The 17,932-nt window shown below is 48.1% G+C and overlaps 1 protein-coding gene across 1 annotated transcript; it reads left to right on the forward strand.

Annotated features, from left to right (window-relative positions):
* Positions 1-1,255: 1,255 nt before the first annotated feature.
* Positions 1,256-17,399, forward strand: SLC6A14 (solute carrier family 6 member 14). The gene is made up of 11 exons (XM_034781719.1): positions 1,256-1,670; positions 2,882-3,020; positions 4,672-4,804; positions 6,975-7,115; positions 9,545-9,773; positions 11,023-11,148; positions 11,878-11,996; positions 12,789-12,888; positions 13,394-13,503; positions 15,175-15,342; positions 16,903-17,399. Exons 1-11 carry the CDS (start codon positions 1,424-1,426, stop codon positions 17,050-17,052), a joined length of 1,662 nt encoding a protein of 553 aa, XP_034637610.1. The 5' UTR covers positions 1,256-1,423; the 3' UTR covers positions 17,053-17,399.
* The last annotated feature ends 533 nt before the right edge of the window (positions 17,400-17,932 follow it).

Below are 17,932 nucleotides of genomic sequence, written 5' to 3' on the forward strand. Positions count from 1 at the left end.
CTTTCATTCACTGATGCAACTAGCAATCGCAATGAGATCTCTACAAACAATGCGATGAGCCCCAGTTTTGTATACGTTTCCTTTCATTTTATTTCGAGACACCCAGACCAAAATCCATTGAACTTCAGGGATACAGAAAGTTTAAAACCTCACCCAGACTTCACAAATGGCTCTGATTTTTCTACACGGCTGGCCCAAACCCTGGATCCAACCCCCATTTGGGATATTCAAAATCTGGATCCAGTCCCTAATTTTGTGGCTTCAGCCCATCTCTGTTTGTTACTGTCCAGGGTAAAAGGAATGAAGGTAATTCTTCTCCACTGATGTTCTGCTTTTCCATTTAATTAGCACCGATATTTTCCACCCCAATTTTCCTATATTAAACAAATTTCTTTTAGTGATGAACCCTCCCTTTCCCCTCCTGTCTATCTTCTTCACCAATCCTTTCTTCAGCTGCAAAGAGCTGGACATGGTTCCCTTTAGCACGAGATTCATTGCTCCTTGTATTGGCTACAGAGAGTGATGTGGTACATCCCCCGCTTTCTTCCGCTCACAGTCTATTGCCACTGTTTCCTTCTTTCCTGGTAGTCTGGGATCTGATCTCATCCCCTCCCTAACTGGGCTTCCCGTATGTGAGCTGGCCTGGTTCTTTAACGCTAACATGGACTCTTGGACTAGCATGGTGTCGTTTCCCCCTAACTCAATGTGGAATGCAGAAGACTCTCCCTTACTTCACCAAGTTGTTTATATTTATCTTTAAAATGATGTAAATAACCTAATAGATTAGCCTGAATGGTCTTAGTCTTACTGCTAAGAAAGATCAGTAAGGTTAAGCTGTTAGTTTATTTACACACAGAAGTGACACAACTTCGCATCGTGCCTATAGAAATCAGCTATGTCCAAATTTTCCCTTCAGCACTGGACTCCCCTCGGTATCTGAACCAGTGCAATCTGGTCTCCTCTCTTTGGCTTGGACTGCCTTGGAGCAGATGTTGTATTCTGTTCTGTTCCTATTCTGCCCTCTTCACCATAGCATCTTCATCCTCAGTTGTGCCACTCCACACACTAACATTACAGACTCGTAGACTTTAAGGCCAGAAGGGACCCTTGTGATCATCTGGTCCGACCTCCTGCACCTCGCAGGCCACAGAACCTCACCCACCCACTCCTGTACTCCCCTAACGTCTGGCTGAGTTACTTTCGTCCTCCTGCTGCATTACACTGACCCTTCCTCCCCTACATTTTCAAGGAGGTATGTAGCATTGGGATTGGGTGACGACATTCCCTACAGCTATTAAAATGTAGTGTGTCTCTCCCGCCAACCCTTCAGCAATGCTGAGGCTTTTTTTATTTATTGCAATCTGCAACCTGTAAATCCCAAAGGTCACCCTACTTCCTGGTAGACAGGCAGAGGGGTAGAGAAATGTGGAGTTCACTGAAGTTGATGATTGACATTCTCTTTATACTGTGTTTGAGTTGGATGATGAAACTTCTGCTCTCTTTTCTAGGAGTGGGAATCACGATGGTCATCATCACCACCTTGGTGACGGTCTACTACAATGTTATCATTGCCTATGCCCTCTACTATCTGTTTGCCTCCTTCCAAAGTGTACTGCCGTGGTCGGACTGCTTTGCGTGGGCAGATGAAAATTGCAGCAAAACACCTGTGGGTACGGTACTTTTAAATAATCCACACTATTACTAGGAATAATTCCATTGCTTCTGTTTCCCAGTAATAAACAAAAGACATGAAAAAGGGCAGTAGTGGGACAGTTAGTTGGCCATGATGCTGACTGGAAATCTTACCTTGACAACCAGTTGACACCTGGACTGATCTTCTTTCTATCTGCCTGTAGCATTTGGCCATGTGATCTGTTGGGAACTAGAATGACTCCTCCTCTCTGCCTTTCTGCCCATCTTTCCTTCTTCCCTAGAATAACAGATCTCTAGACTGGTGTAAAATCACCCAAAATACCGCACTGCAATTTCATTAGTGCTTCGTGACAAAGACATGGCCGTCCTAATGCAACAGAAATGCATACCTAGTGCATTCACCTGGGGCTCTTCCAAAATCCTTTATCCTATATGTGTGGCTTTGTTAACATCATGTGTTGGATGGACATTGGCTTCATGTTTCATCATGTCTTTAGATAATATTTCCAGGCTATTGATTGGCTGTGTGCATGCGTGATTTAAAAATGGTAATTTCCCATCCCCCAGTGAAGTTTAATAGTTTATCACAGACTGCAGTTCTGACATATTATTTAACAGTTTTACATTTATACATTTCAAGGAGATTCTCATTTAAAAGACTAAAAAAAATGTTTCACCCCATATTAAAAGAGTGCTGGATTGGTATAAAAGTCAGACAAATTGCCCCAAAATTCTGCACTACAATTTCACCAGGGTTTCACGTCAAGTAAATCCTCTCGCTGATAGTGCATTTAATGCATTGATCAACGCTTGTTTGGCTTAAATTGTAGCCAAGAGATTTGCTGTACATTTTAAAGAGAACTAGGAATAATGCCAGTCTGTTCCCATCAGTATGATATGGGATTGCTATAGATAAGTGTGAACTGAAATACTGGATCTGGCCCTTACATTATCAAAGAGCTGGAAATCTTAACCGCACCCAGATCTGATTATGGCGAACATTTCCTGTCTTTACATTAATCCAGCCAGGTTCCCAGAACTGAACACACCAGACCTGGGAGTGTTTGGGTCGGGAGCCAAATCCACATCTGAAAGTGGTGGCTGGGGTCTGTTTGTAGTTACCACAAGAATACACACTGAAGCCATAACAGCACGAAAAAGGCACTCACTGTAATCAAAGTCTGTTTCTAATTTCACCACTGAACATTAACAACCCTTTCTCTTTCAGTGAGCGATTGCAATACGACCTTACCAAACGGGATAATCATTCACACAAACTACTCGTATGTCACCAGCAACAATCTAACCTGTCTCAATGGCAGCTTAGCGTATAAACAAGTGCAGCTTCCCAGTGAGCAGTACTGGAAGTGAGTATACAGTACCACCTTTATATTGCTAAAATCAGTACGTGCTGTGTGGGGCTTGGAGAAACCCTCTGTGTAACTCAGGGATCGGTAACGTTTGGCCCGTGGCCCACCAGGGTAAGCCCCCTGGCGGGCCAGGCCGGTTTGTTTACCTGCCGTGTCCGCAGGTTCGGCCGATCGCGGCTCCCATTGGCCGTGGTTCACTGCTCCAGGCCAATGGAGGCTGCGGGAAGCGGTGGCCAGCACATCCCTCGGCCTGCGCCGCTTCCTGCAGCCCCCATTGGCCTGGACCGGCGAACCGCAGCCAGTGGGAGCCGCGATCGGCCGAACCTGCGGACGTGGCAGGTAAACAAACGGGCCCGGGTCGCATGGCAAACATTGCTGATCCTGGTGTAACTCATACCACTTTCTAGAAACAGCTCTGGGCCAAGCTCATGGGACTGCTAACTAAAGCTGAGCAGTTGTGTCCGGAAAACATTAAATACTGAATCAGGGGTGACAAATGTAACACAAGTCACAGAGAAGCACAAGAACAAATGTATAACTAAGAAATAAATAATAAAATTGAGGAAGTTTTCTCCCCTTAAACTCCCGAACATAAGGCACATTCTTTATCCCAAATTAGGATGTTGAAAATATTCAGCCAGTCCACTTGCCTTTTATATACCTGTCATTACAGAGCACTGTCCAGGACAGGTAAGTGTTCATAATGTGCAGGTGTTTCACCTGCATACGCCACACTTAGGGGTATGATTCACTGCTGTCTGATGATTAATAGAGTAATAAGCCCTGCCAGGGGTGCATTCGCATGCCATCCGTTCACATGGGGCCAGAAGCCGCATGGCTCCAGCCACCCTGGGAGAGTATCACTAGTGAATCAGTGCTCACCGTAGCGCAGTTTGTTGCTGTTACAATACAGATCTTTCAGAACCACTCTTGCCTTCACTATTTTAGGTTTTTCTATGGTGTCCGTCACCCAGGCACCTGGAGCTGCACAAAAGCCCATAACACAAAGGTGTTTTTCTCCTAGTACTACCCCACTGGCCACTTGCTCCTTCACTTTCTGACTCTGGCCCTAAATTGGAATCTACCGACTTCCGTTTGTCTAATGGTAATTGAGTGGAAAGACTAGCCGGTTCGTTGGAGAGGTGTTTTCCTCCAACTCCTCTCAGCCTGGCAGCGCTGGGCTCGTCCTTTTACTTAATAACCCGAGCTGGCTCTGTACAGTAAGGTTATCGTTTTAAAACCAGCACAGTCGTGTCTATCTGCCTACTGAGCGTCAATCCGAGGCAGGGGTGAGAGGAAAGCACTGGTTTCTCTTTGAAGCCTCCAAAGAAGCCACCTTTCCCATCACTCCCAGCCTGGCCTGCTACCCGGAAAGTCAATGGAATTTAAGTACTTGCTTGAAATCAGCAGATGCTTAAAAGTTTAAACGGACACATTTAAGAGCCCAGCTAGGAGGCGGGGATGGAGGGGGGCTGACAGGCTCTGCACCAATGGAAGTTGATGCGTGGGTGTGACATCACCAGCTAGACAGACATGAGCATCCCCTCTCCAGAGGTGGCTCTGGATAATCAGTGGGCTCTTCATGCCAGCAGCTGCCACGCCCTGGTGCAAGCGACGCGATGCTGATCACGATGTTCTGTGCTTTCAGTAAAGTGGCCCTTCGGCGCTCCAGCGGGCTGGACGAGACGGGTGAAATTGTCTGGTACTTGGCCCTCTGCCTGCTCCTATCCTGGCTGATAGTCGGAGCTGCATTATTTAAAGGGATCAAATCTTCAGGAAAGGTAAGTCGGGAGGAACCCATGCTAGATTTCTGGGACTGATCCTGCCGGGAGATGATCCCAACTTCAAGGGCAGCTCAGCACCTGGTGGGGTTAGGCCCTGATTCACTAGCCCATGACACAGGCACTGTCTGACTTTGCCGCTGCTGCTTGCTCATATTTTACACGACACGTATAAAGCACATGACGCCTGATTCTGCCCCCCTGACCCGAGCTCAACGGTCCCTTATCCCAGCAGGAATGATGCTGTTGGGGCTTTTTATGATCACGTGAGAGACGTCGGTTGAGTTCCTGTTATAGCCTGGTCTCTTGTGAAGCACGCACACACACACACACACACACACTGCACGTGCACGCACACACACACACACACACTGCATGTGCACGCACACACACACTGCACTCGCGCACACACACACACACACAATATGCACATGCCTGTGATACTTACAGATTACCTATGTTTAGCCTGAAAGCATGGGCCCGATCCTGCGGACAGATATGCACACGCCGCTTCCTGCTGCACTGTAAACTCCTGTCTCTGTCAACGGGAGCCCTCCAGGCTGTAGCCAGGGTCTAGGCGTGAGGACTTTTTTTCAGACTCAGGCCCACTGAAGTCAGGTGACAGCCCCCAGGCTCTGAGTTCGTAAGTCAGTCCAGGCCCTGCAGCTCAGCTGGACGGAGAGACGTCACCGCACAGCCGTGCTGCAGCCAGAGGGGCAACGTCTGCTGGGTTGGCCTCGTTGGCCCTCAGGGGATGTCTATACCATAGTCAGAGGAGTGACTGCAGCACCGGAGACGCTGGCTTTGATCTCGCTGGCTCCGGTAACAACAGCAGAGAAGCCACAGCAGCCTGGGCTGTACAAGCCCACCCCGACCATGGGGGTGTACGCAAGCGGCTAGCCCGGCCTGCCACGGCCTCTCTGCCAGTGTTATTCGAGCAGGCTGGCGGAAAGCTGGCTTGGGGCCTGCTGCAGCCACAGCTCTGAGCAGTGCTCACGGATCTTTCATTCATAACCCCAAGTCCTCCCATCCAGCCAGGCTCCACAACCAGCCTGAAAATCCCCCTCTCCCCAGGCCAGGAGTGACGGAGGATCCGCTGGGGCTAAAGAGGCTTTCAGTCGGGGGCGACTGTTACTCATTTTCCTACGAGAGGCCCGGCCCCCTGGTCTGGTTTCTTGACTCCCCGTTCTTCTCTCATTCTTCTTTCTTTGCTCCCATAGGTTTCTCCTTCTCCCTGGCCACTCCAGTTCCTGGCTCAGTTCCCCCCCGCCCATATCTGTCTCTGTCTTCTCACCTGGATCGCTGTCTCCCTGCAACTAGCGAACTTGATTTTCTTTCCCTTCCTCCCATGTCTGTCTCCTTCTCTCCTTGCTTCCCCATCACTTTTCTCTACCTCTCACTCGTCTCCGCAACACAATTTCTGCCCCGTCTCTCATCTCTTTGGGCCATACCGGCTTCCATTCCAGCCTCTAGTTCCTTTCTCCTCTTAGGGGTGCTGGGCACTGGCTCTGGGTTTTGGCCTATAGCCCGTCTCTCCCAGCATCAGAACAGGAGTGTCCCCTGGGCAATTAGAAAGCGGCTCTTGGAGCCAGTGCAGCCAGTGTGTTGTGGTGCAAGGCCACAGCATGATGCAATGCTATGGCACGGCATAACCAGCTAATCTGCCTCAGTTACAGAGGTAAATGACAGTGAAACCTGCAGGGAGCGCCACCTCCAGAGTTGTTGTTGTTGATTTGTACTGTGGTAGCACCTAGGAGCCCCAGTGACCCCGCTGCGCCATGCGCTGTACGAATGAAGTCCCTGCCCCAAAGAGCTTACAACTCCCTTTGCTCAATAACTAAATCTGCTCCCACCGTTTTGTTCAACCTTTTTAGTAAATAGCCCCCTGCTAGCCAGCTGGCTTGGGCAGGTCCTGGGGCGCTCACTGGGACAGGTTGGACGAGGTTTGTTTGCCATTGGCGTGTACAGTTTATGAATCCAGACTCGTAATTTGTAGAGATGAACCAGGGAACAGTCACGTCCAGACTTGAATCCAGACTTTTCCAGCCCAGAAATGAATCCAGTGAACGGTTTGTTTGGATCCAGAGGTTTGGTTCAGGCCCTTTTCTGGTCATTTTTATGTAGCATTTTCCCCCAAGCCTCATGCTTCTCCCTCCATTTCTCTCGGCAGGTTGTTTATTTCACAGCTCTCTTTCCATATGTTGTCCTCGTTATCCTGCTTGTCCGAGGTGTCACCCTGGAAGGCGCTCGAGATGGCATTGAGTATTACATTGGAACGCAGTCCAATTTCACAAAGCTGATGGAGGCAGAGGTGAGGCTCGGGGTGGTTCTGAAAGCATAAAATATTTGCTTGCTTAGATCAGCTGGTAATTACACAATCTCAACGTTTATAAAGACTGCCATGTGGCTCAGTTTCCAGAATACAATAGCTTCCTTCTTAACCAGACAGACTCCTCTTATCCCTCCCTTCCAGTGAGTATCTAAGATTGGATCATGTCTTCCAGAAACCCACAATTACAGCGAAACCCTCTATCCCCACCTAGAGCCCATTTATCCAGAAAAAGGGCAAGTCTGCCGCATCATTTGAACAAAGAGGGGTCTGGATAGGGTTGCCTGCTATCACAACCACAGCTGAGGTTTCTGTGTTACCATCCTCCGCTTTTCTGGCGTGTGTAACTTTACTCGCTAGCCACTGATATACCCTATGGCCCGGTGATAAAGTTCTCGCCATGAGAGTGAGTATTAGGGCTGTGTAGAGGATCTGGACTCACCTCTGTGGCGCCTCCTGCTGGTCGTCCTCAGGAATGAGCTCTTCGACCCAGGAGCGCCCTCTGCAGGCCAGTGATCCACTTGCTGTTGGCCCCCGTCTCCCTCCCAGGACCCTAGTGTCCTTATCTCAAGTTCTGCCTTCTGCAGAACCCTCCCACAGTCTTACTGGGTTTCCCCACCCCAGGGGAACCCCCACCCCCTATCCCCACGTCACCTCAGTCGTGGCTATTGCCAGTCTCTATTTAGCCCCCGCGCCCCGGGGCAGACTGCAGTCTATCAGCCGATCATCACAGGCAACAAGGGGTTTGGACTGGCTGCCTTTACCCACCCTCTGGCTGCCCCTCTGCAAGCCCAATACCTAGGTGGGCCTAGAACTAGGCCCCGCAGCCTGGGGAGTTGCTGGCCTAGGCCTTTCCCCAGCCCTGCCTCCCTCTAGGTCCCCTGGGTGAGTTCCCCAGCAGCCAGGCCTGTCTCCCTCTCAAGTCAGAGAGAGGCTGCTGCTTCTGCCTTCCCTGGCCTTCTTATAAGGCCCAGTGGCTTAGTTTGGGGGCATGGCCCCAGCTGCAGCCACTTCCCCCAATCAGCCAGGGTTTTACCTTGCCCAGCCCTAGCCCTCTGCAGGGCTTTTCTAACCCCTCCAGGGCTGGAGCGGGTGCTCACCCCGCTACAGCCTGGCTGCTTTGGTTGGCATGAATTTCAAGGCATTTTATCTGCAGGTTTTGTGAGTGTTTGAGCTTCAATTTTAGATTGGTCACCTAAAACTATGCCTTGCCCTGGAAGTTAGATCAGGGCAGAATAGGGGGTGGAGAGCAAGGGAGGAGACTTGCTCCTAGCATGGATCTTCTCTGAGGTTCCCTCCAACATCAGCTCCTATTTTAAGACCAAAGCTTAGGTGTGGTTCTTCCTAGCATGCTATAATAAAGGCTGGCCAGGGGCTGGGGACCAGGGCTGGCTTTAGGTCGATTCCCCCGATTCCCCGGAATCGGGCCCTGCGCCTAAGAGGGCCCTGCATCTTAGGTGCCTTTTAAATTTTTTAATTTTTTTTCCTCACCCGGTGGCAGTCCGCTCCAGGTCTTTGGTGGCACTTCGGCGGCGGGGGTCCACTCCAGGTCTTTGGCGGCATTTCGGCGGCAGGGGGGAGGGGGGTTTCCTTCAGTGCCGTGGAAGACCCGGAGCCGAGTGAAGGACCCCCCACCGCCGAAGTGCTGCCGAAGACTTGGACCACCGCCGAATCGGGCCCCGCAAGTCCTAAAGCCGGCCCTGCTGGGGACAGCACTTGGAGCCTTTCACACTCAGCTGTCCATTCAGATCTCACCTCTGTCACAGCGATGGCTGGTGCGATATTATTGCTGGTTGGTGTCCAGTATCGTTTGGTTCTCAGTGGATGGGTGTCTGGTGCACGTCAGCTGAACTGTTGGTGTAACCCGGGACTAGCTCCCCGGTAGTAGAGGCAGTTCTTCCAGGTCCCAGTCTGAGGAGCACGGGTGGGACCATGTGCGTGGGAGCTTCCACCATTGCCGGCCTATGCTGTCTGTTTTATTTCTGTATTGGTGTTTCTATGATGTTCATATCTCAGCGCCTCCCAGACACATCAGTGAATTACATCTCTCCTCGCTCCTGCACAGTAGGAAAGTACTTTCCCCACCGGTCTGACCTATGGGGAAACTGAGATGCAAAACATTTAGATGACTTTGCCCACGGTCACGCAGGAGGTCAATGGCCAAGGTAGAAATAGAATCAAGATCTCCTGGGTTCTGGTCCAGTGCCTTAAGCACAAGACCAGCCTTCATGCCCTTTGGATAGGAATCTTCACTCCCCGGGTTCATTGATATATGGCACTTCTTACTAAAGTTCACATAACCTTATTTTTTTTTAAAAGGCAGCACCCCTTACAGAACACACCTAATGGGTTAGAACAAGTATTTCGGGGTAAATAATATAATAATCTACCTCAAATTATTTCTGTTTTAGGTTTGGAAAGATGCAGCTACTCAGATATTCTTCTCCCTGTCGGTGGCCTGGGGGGGCCTGGTTGCTCTCTCCTCTTACAATAAATTCCATAACAACTGCTATTCCGATGCCATTGCTGTCTGTTTAGTAAACTGCCTCACCAGTGTGTTTGCGGGATTTGCGATATTCTCCGTTTTGGGACATATGGCTTTCCTGGCAGACAGACCCGTCTCTGAAGTTGTAGACTCAGGTTTGTTTGATAGTCTCACTATTCATCACAAAGGCTTCTTGTCTGTCACACTCTTGAGTTGTTTTCTAACCCTATTTAATCTTCGCTGCTCTGACCGTAGTTTATTGATGCCAAGCACTTTCAGCATATAGAGTAGGGGTAGGCAACCTATGGCACGTGCGCCGAAGGCGGCACGCGAGCTGATTTTCAGTGGCACTCACACTGCCCGGGTCCTGGTCACTGGTCCGGGGGGCTCTGCATTTTAATTTAATTTTAAATGAAGCTTCTTAAACATTTTAAAAACCTTATTTACTTTACATACAACAATAGTTTAGTTATAGAAAGAGACCTTCTAAAAACATTAAAATGCATGACTGGCACGCAAAACCTTAAATTAGAGTGAATAAATGAAGACTCGGCACACCACTTCTGAAAGGTTGCCGCCCCCTGATATAGAGGCTTGAAAGAAGGAGGATGTTCTGTCCTGGTTTTCCATCACTAGTTGACTTCATGCTGTCCACCATAAATCAATGGAACTTCTGCTCCTAAGTCACTAAGGTGCTATTGAAAATCCCACCCTATGTATCAAGTTTATCTCAGCTGATGGGCAGGAGCAGTGATAGATTGATACATAAGGTAATAGAAGAGGACATTTTAAAAAATGAAAATACAGGCTTGATATTGATTCTATTTGTCCTATTGCATCAAACATGTTAGAAAATCTTCCAAATTATAGGTGAAATTCACCCCATACCCAAGGCCTGTGCACAGTTTAAGTCCCACTGAAATGCTAAAAATAGGGCTTAAGTGGTTCTAAAGTAGCACACAAGCCTTTGGGAAGACGAGACCTTCTCACCAGAGGGAATTTCACCTCTCATCTATTTAAGAACCCTAAACCTTCCTGTTTAGCTATTGGAATTCTTTCTCGTTCAGGATCTGCCTGTAATATTAGCCTATTCAAATCTGAATGAAAGTAATGAAATGTCGTTAGTATTTTTCTGCAATCCTAGTCAGCCACAGCTAATAAACCTGAGCTTTGATGAAGTTTGGGTCAACGATTTCAGGCTACATCCTGCTTTGGTTATAGTCAATAGCAAAACTTCCATTGATTTTAATGGTGTCGGATTTAGTCTTTAAATTGCCCAACCAAGACCTCACTTTGTACACCAAGTTCTGATATAATTTCTCATTATTTAAGTTTAAGAGAAATGAGTCAATTTTGCATTGACTGGGTCACGATGATAACGTATCTTCTCCTCCTCTATTTCAGGCTTTGATTTGGCATTTGTTGCCTATCCATCGGCTCTCTCCAAATTACCAGTCGCCCCTCTTTGGTCCTTTTTATTTTTCTTCATGCTTTTACTGTTGGGGCTCGACTCTCAGTTTGCTTCCATAGGTGAGTAAAACATGACATTAGAGCTGGGTCAAAATTGCTGATTTCCCCCCCCAAAAAACCCACAGATTTGGAATAACCAAAACATTTCAAGAATGTGTGTCAATTTCATTGAATTGTTTCAGTGACACCACCCCACACAAACCCTTCCAAAAATCAAACATTTCATTTTGGCATTTTCCAGATGAAACATTTTAATTTTTCAATTTCCAATGACATGTTGTTTAGAAATTTCCTTCAGTTTTATTTTGAAGAAATTTTAAAAACACTTGAAAATTTCAGGTTGAACAAAATGTTTTGTTCAATGCAGAATGATTTTTTTTCAACTTTTCAGTTTGCTGAACATGTTGAAAAATTTTCATTTCAAGTGGATTGAAGTCGACAATTAGACCTCTACCCCAATATAACGCGACCCAATATAACACGAATTCGGATATAACGCGGTAAAGCAGTGCTCCAGGGGGGTGGGGCGGCATGCTCTGGTGGATCAAAGCAAGTTCGATAAAACGTGGTTTCACCTATAATGCGGTAAGATTTTTTGGCTCCCAAGACAGCGTTATATCGGGATAGAGGTGTATTTATTTATTTATTTTCAGAACAGCCAGTGAACGAAAAAATCAGTTATTCACACCGTTCTGCTTAAAATAACAAAATGCCTCTTGGTTAGTGTTAGCTGCATTTCTTCATTTTGCTGCCTATGTCCAACAAGTAAAAGTCTCTCTTCCCCTGCAGAAACAGTGACAACCACCATACAAGATATATACCCCAAGGTGATGAAAAAGATGAGGGTTCCTGTAACCCTGGGATTATGCATGCTTCTGTTTTTTCTTGGTCTCATCTGTGTCACTCAGGTATAACATTAACTCTTTGTTGGCAATGGGTTTACTTATAGTTCAGCTGGTGGGGGAATTTGTCCAAGACAATACAATCATTTTCCCATGTGACAAGCAAGTCCCTACTATCAGCATAGTCCTGTGTTTATGTATTCTGAGAGAGGTGACCTCCATGCCCCCAGTTCTGCAAACACCTATGGACATGCTTAATTTATGCATACAAGAAATCCTAATGGCAGTATTTGCAGAATCCAGTCCTCTGAAATGACTCTAATTTTTTAAATGCGAGCCTTTGTCAGCTTTTAATTTGTGAGCTGTTCTTTTAGTGTCTGTGAGCTGTTGATTTAATTTTTTTCTTCAGTTCAGGAGATTAATTTGTATAATCTTTGTGTGTAACCCACACAAGGAACTTCTAGGTCTGTGTCCCCCTCTAGTGGCTGGTACATAAGAGAGGATAAAAGTCAACTTCAGCAGCACACTGCTAGTGTTACTCCTTTAGCTCAGGCCACAAAAGCTGATGTTATAGAGCCCAGGGTCCCAGGTTTGAACCCCGCTGTCCTGTTAGGTGTGTTTTTATATGTGCTTTGTTATTACAATAGTGATCAGGAGTATGCCATACAATGCACTGGTCTGTGTTAAATATAACTATTTAAATGAAATAATGTGCAATGAATGAGATATCCACCCCTGGGAAACAGGGGTTTTAAATAAAAGCCCAGACTGAGGTTTAATTCAGTGGCATGAGTGCCTCGGACTGCCATACAAAAGGTTACTGGGTGAAAAGCTACCTCTTTGTTGTTTATTTTTCAGGCAGGAATTTACTGGGTTAACCTAGTGGATCATTTCTGTGCTGGATGGGGGATCCTTTTTGCAGCGGTCCTGGAAATAATAGGCATTAGCTGGATTTATGGTAAATCACTGACACTGGAAAATCAAGCTGTGGCAATGCAAATAATCCCAGTCATATCACAGACATAAAACCAAAACATTCTACAGAAAAATGTGCATATCTCAATGGTTAAAAATATCTCTTGTTCCAAATCATTAGCACATAAGAATGGCCAGACTGGGTCAGACCAATGGTCCATCTAGCCCAGTAGCCTGTCTCCTGACAGTGGCTAATGCCAGATGCTTCAAAGGGAATGAACAGAACAGGGCAATTACTGAGTGATCCACACCCCGTTGTCCACTCCCAGGTTCTGGCAGTCAGAGGCTAGGGGCACTCCGAGCATGGAGTTTCATCCCTGCCCATCCTGGCTAATAGCCATTTCTGGACCGATCCTCCATGAACATATAATTATAAGGAGCAATGCATCCATGCTTTGTAGCGCTCCCCATACTTGCTTTCTGTACATCATAAAACCCATGTTCTAGACCCCGATCTTACAGTGCACCCTTTGGCCATCTTTGAATAGGAGGAAACCGATTTATCCAAGACATTGAAATGATGATTGGAAAGAAGAGCTGGTGGTTCTGGCTGTGGTGGAGAGCATGCTGGTTCTTCATTACCCCTGTTCTCTTATGTGTAAGTATCACGGTCGAACTACTTTGAATTTTTGGCCACGAACATATTCATTCCATGTTGAACAGGTTCCATGTAGAGATTTGGGGCTGCCCCTTTCAGCCTGCGTTAAAGCCAGCGTAACAGGCCAGCTGAGGGTTCTCCACATGTGTGGCAACTCAGAAGCCATCCCTGCCAAGCATCCCTCCCTGGGCACAGGATGCATGGCTGCTGCCCTGGGGCTCTGGCAGTTCCTGGCCATCGCAACTGGGGCTGAAATTTAAACCAGCCCAGGGTTGCTGCTCTGCACTGGACCAGTGTCTAGCAACCCAAGGGTTAAGGAACGCACAAGGGGTTACTGGCAGTGCTAGGAGCCAAAAGGCCATTCCTGAAGATCAGGCTAATGACAACTAAGTCATTAGATAAAGTGAGAGCAACAAGGTCTCCATATCTCCAACACTGCCCAGCAGGAGGTGAGTGGGGTTTGCTGCAGCCCTAGGGCTGGTGTATGGCCTTAGCAGAAGGGGAAGTGTTTCAGGATCTGTGTGGACCTGAATGTGGGGCGGGGCAGGGAGCTCTCTGGCATGAGTTCCCTTCCCTGGAGAAGCTGACTGCTTTCTGACCATGGGGCAGGTTCTGGCCCCCAGCTCCCCCACTGGTGTATGGGGCTGACGTTTCCAGCCGCTTCCCCCTTTTTGTCACATCCCCTGGCTTGTCCCAGTTTGGGATATTGGAATTTCCCGTGGGATGGAAATTCCATGTTCGGACCAGCTCTAGTGCCCGGCAGAATAGCTCTGACTTTTCCAAACGTGCTCCCAGACAGTTTTGAATCTACCATCCATCTCATCTTCCTCATATGAAGCCCCTTGTATCAAAGGCCTTACATGGAAATACTTGTTCATCACTCTGAAATTTCTCCTCTCAGTTCCCACCCTTTCTTTTCCCCACATTCCTGATGGACTTGATTTGGGCTACTAAATCCCTGACCCAATTCTACTGAGGCCAATGGCATTACACCTGGGATGAACCAGCCCTTTCACCACATTCCTTACTCTTCAGGTTCTTTCATATCATTGCTCCTTTGTGCTCTCATGTGCTTCTCATCTTTAATATGTGCACTATGTAAAACAAAACCAAAAACCACACCTGCAACTGTTGCAGATCCCTTTCTAGCAACAACATTCTCTCTAATCTCTCTAGGATACCCGCGAGGAAATGCTCAATGTAAATATCTTACCTGGGCAGGAATGCTCTCCAGAACTTAACTCAGCATTCTTTGCCCCAATCCTGTAAACATTCGACTAGCGCACAGAGGTATAGTGAGCAATCCCGTCCACATCCTCAGAGCATGCCTGTGCATGCAAACCGAATGTGTGGGAAATGTGCCTGCCGAGATATGTGGATTTCCGAGCAACACGGGTGTTTAAATATAAAAAAATACAGAACGTGTGTGCATGCATGTCAATGGATACTTATAGGTCGGTAGGGGGCGATGCATGATCATTCTTATTGCCTGCCCACATTTGGAAACAAAACCCTGAACTGCAAGCCAGAGACTGTCTACAGAAAGCACCTAGATCTCTGTCAAAGCAGCAGAGGTTCTCTTGGAGATAAATTGGTCAGTTGTGTGTTCTGTAATCAGTACAAATCACTGTGAGCTTTAGTCAAGTTTTCTCCCTCTTTTTTTTTCAACAGGTGATTTTATGCTGGTCTTTGGTCACATTTTCACCTCCCAAGTATGGCTCAGTCGAATACCCTGGATGGGGATCGGCTGTGGGCTGGTGCATGATTGTCTTCTGCATCGTCTGGATTCCCATTGTCGCGATTGTAAAAATAGCGAAAGCACCAGGAAATCTGTGGCAGGTAAAGGTCGAAGAGAAGAGCTGCAATGGGGCCACAGCGTCAGCTGCCCTGATGGATGTTAATGGGGACACTCACAGTGACCTTACTGGGGGCAGGATCCGACTCTGACTTCTTACATTAATCAGACAAACTTGTTGGATCAAATCAAATCCTGGCATTGCCAGAGGTGAATTTGGCCCGACTGGTTGTCAGACGAAGGTATCAGTAATTCCCTTGGAATTTCATAGTCATCTGGCCGTGGTCAGTGTGTCCCTGTGGTACAGACATGCAGTCTGTCCTGATCTTCATGGTCTCATTTACTGCTTCCGTTGTCATCTCAGTGCTGAATGGTGCAACTTCAAATCTACAGTCAGGCTCGCATCTTCACTCGGGCCACATCCCACTGTAGTTAAGGAGGGTTCGGACTGAGGAAGAGACAAAGTGGGTGACACACTTCTCTTGGTGAGAGAGACAAGCTTTGAAGATACACGGAACTCTTCAGGCCTGGGAAAGGTCGTGAGAGTGTCACAGCTAAATACAGGGTCCAATCGATAATTTAGCATAAGTAATTAGCACATTTTCTGAGGGACCGTTCAAGGTGAAATGGCCCACCGTTCAAGGTGAAATGGCCCCTGTCGCCTTTGGACAAAAAGGGGAGGGGAGTAGTAGGTATAGATTGTTGTAATAAGCCATAAATCCAGTGTCTTTATTAAGATCATGGTTTTTAGTGTCTAGCAAAGTGATTAATTTAAGCTCCCAGGCTTGTCTTTTGAAGGTGTTGTGCAGATTTCCCTGGAGGATGGGGACAGAGATCAGATGTAGAGTGATCGCTTTGGGGAAAGTGTTCACCCACAGGTGACAGGGTGTTTTTGCCTTTTTTTTCATTTTCCTGCGTGAGCTCATTCAAGAATGTAGTGATTGTCGGGTTTCACCCACACAGATGTAATTGGGCATTTAATGCACTGGATGAGGTACACCACACATTGTGATAGGCTTGTGTAGGACCATGGATCTTGAAATGTGTGTTGTGGGGTGATGACCATCGTACCAGTGGAGATATGTCTGCAGGTTTTGCATCAATTGTTCTGGCAGGGTCTGGTGCCGCTTTGAGTTGGTGTCTCCTGGTCTGTGGGGAGCTTGCTTGTGATGATGAGCTTGTAGAGGCTGGGGGGTTGTTTGAAGGCTGAAGAGGGAGTTCAGGAAATATTTTTTTCCAAATAGGGTCCCCATTGAGTGGGGGTGCAATAGTTTGATGTTACCCCGTATGGGTTCCAGCGTGGGGTGGTGGGGACAACTAGGGGTATGGGGTTGGAGGGGGATCTTATTTCTGTATTGAAGCAGGTTCTTTTGCAGGTTCTAAATGCAACTGAACTTACTGGGCACTTGTGATTTGTAACCAAATATTTGGATTGCTTTGATTTTGAACCTGAGGTGGGGGATTGGAGCAGCGGGGAGGTTGGTGTTTAGATTTCTCCCCACTGTGCAAGAAAAAATTACCAAATAAAGCCTGCTGAAGAGAATAAAAACATGCAAAGAAACAGCAGCAGCTGGAAATTAAATCCTGTGTTTTTTGCTTCCCAGCGTATTGTGAGCTGCTGCCGGCCGGCTGCTAACTGGGGTCCCTCTCTGGAATGTCACCGAGGAGAAAGGTACAGCCACATGGTAGATCCCCACAAGGAAAGAGACCAGGAGATCCCCACCGTGGATGGCTTCGTGCACAAGCTGGAATGAGACGCCTGCCCTGGCCTGCATTATTTTTAACACAAATGTCTTTTCTTTTTGTTTAATGTTGGAAAATAGTGTGCCAAACTATTGAAAGCTGTACTATTGATTGTTAGCTCTGCCTTACCGGGAGGAGCAGGTCATGGAGTAGAGAGGAAAGCCCAAGCCCACAGGCTGGGAGGGCAGGAAAATACACTCCAGCCAGGGGCGGCTCTATGGTTTTTGCCGCCCCAAGCATGGCAGTTAGGCAGACTTCGGCGGTATGCCTGCCGGAGGTCCGCTGGTAATGCGGATTCGGCGGCATGCCTGCGGGAGGTTCGCCGGTCCTGCGCCTTTGGCGTGCCCGCCGCCAAATTGCCACCCAAGCCGCGGGACCGGCAGACCTCCCGCAGCCATGCCGCCGAAGGCAGCCTGACTGCTGCCCTCGAACCGACCGGCAGGGCGCCCCCCCGCGGCTTGCCGCCCCAGGCACGCACTTGGTGCGCTGGTGCCTGGAGCTGCCCCTGCTCCAGTCTCTCAGAGCGTAGGGACTGGGAGCAGTCCGTAGGGCAGCTGGCCTGCAGATGCTGCTATGGGGGGATGTGTTCTGGTGCTCTCCTGCCCAGGGCTTGAGCCACGGGGCTCTGTGCTGGGCACGTATCAACAAGCACCTCCCCGCGCGCTCTGTTTTCTGGAGCTGGTGCACAGCTCAGGCTGACGGTACGCAGAGGGGCGGATGGGTTGGTGCTCTCCGCTCAGCAGCCCAGGGAAAGTGAATCATTGCTGCTGTCTGGGCCTTGCTCAGGCTTCTCAGCCTGGCGCTGAGCAAAATGTGTGTCTGTGTTGTCTGTGTGTCTCGACGTTGAGGGGTGACAAGCTGCCTTGCTTATGAGGCTAGAATGTGGCAAGG

This window comes from Trachemys scripta, chromosome 9 (assembly GCF_013100865.1).
Source record: "Trachemys scripta elegans isolate TJP31775 chromosome 9, CAS_Tse_1.0, whole genome shotgun sequence".
Taxonomy (NCBI): domain Eukaryota; kingdom Metazoa; phylum Chordata; order Testudines; family Emydidae; genus Trachemys; species Trachemys scripta.

Coding starts and splice junctions, on each gene's coding strand:
- SLC6A14 (XM_034781719.1), top strand. CDS start 1,424: ATGTGGAGTTCACTGAAGTTGATGATTGACATTCTCTTTATACTGTGT. Junction 3,021..4,671: donor CCCAGTGAGCAGTACTGGAA/GTGAGTATACAG, acceptor CTGTGCTTTCAG/TAAAGTGGCCCTTCGGCGCT. Junction 9,774..11,022: donor CTCTGAAGTTGTAGACTCAG/GTTTGTTTGATA, acceptor CCTCTATTTCAG/GCTTTGATTTGGCATTTGTT.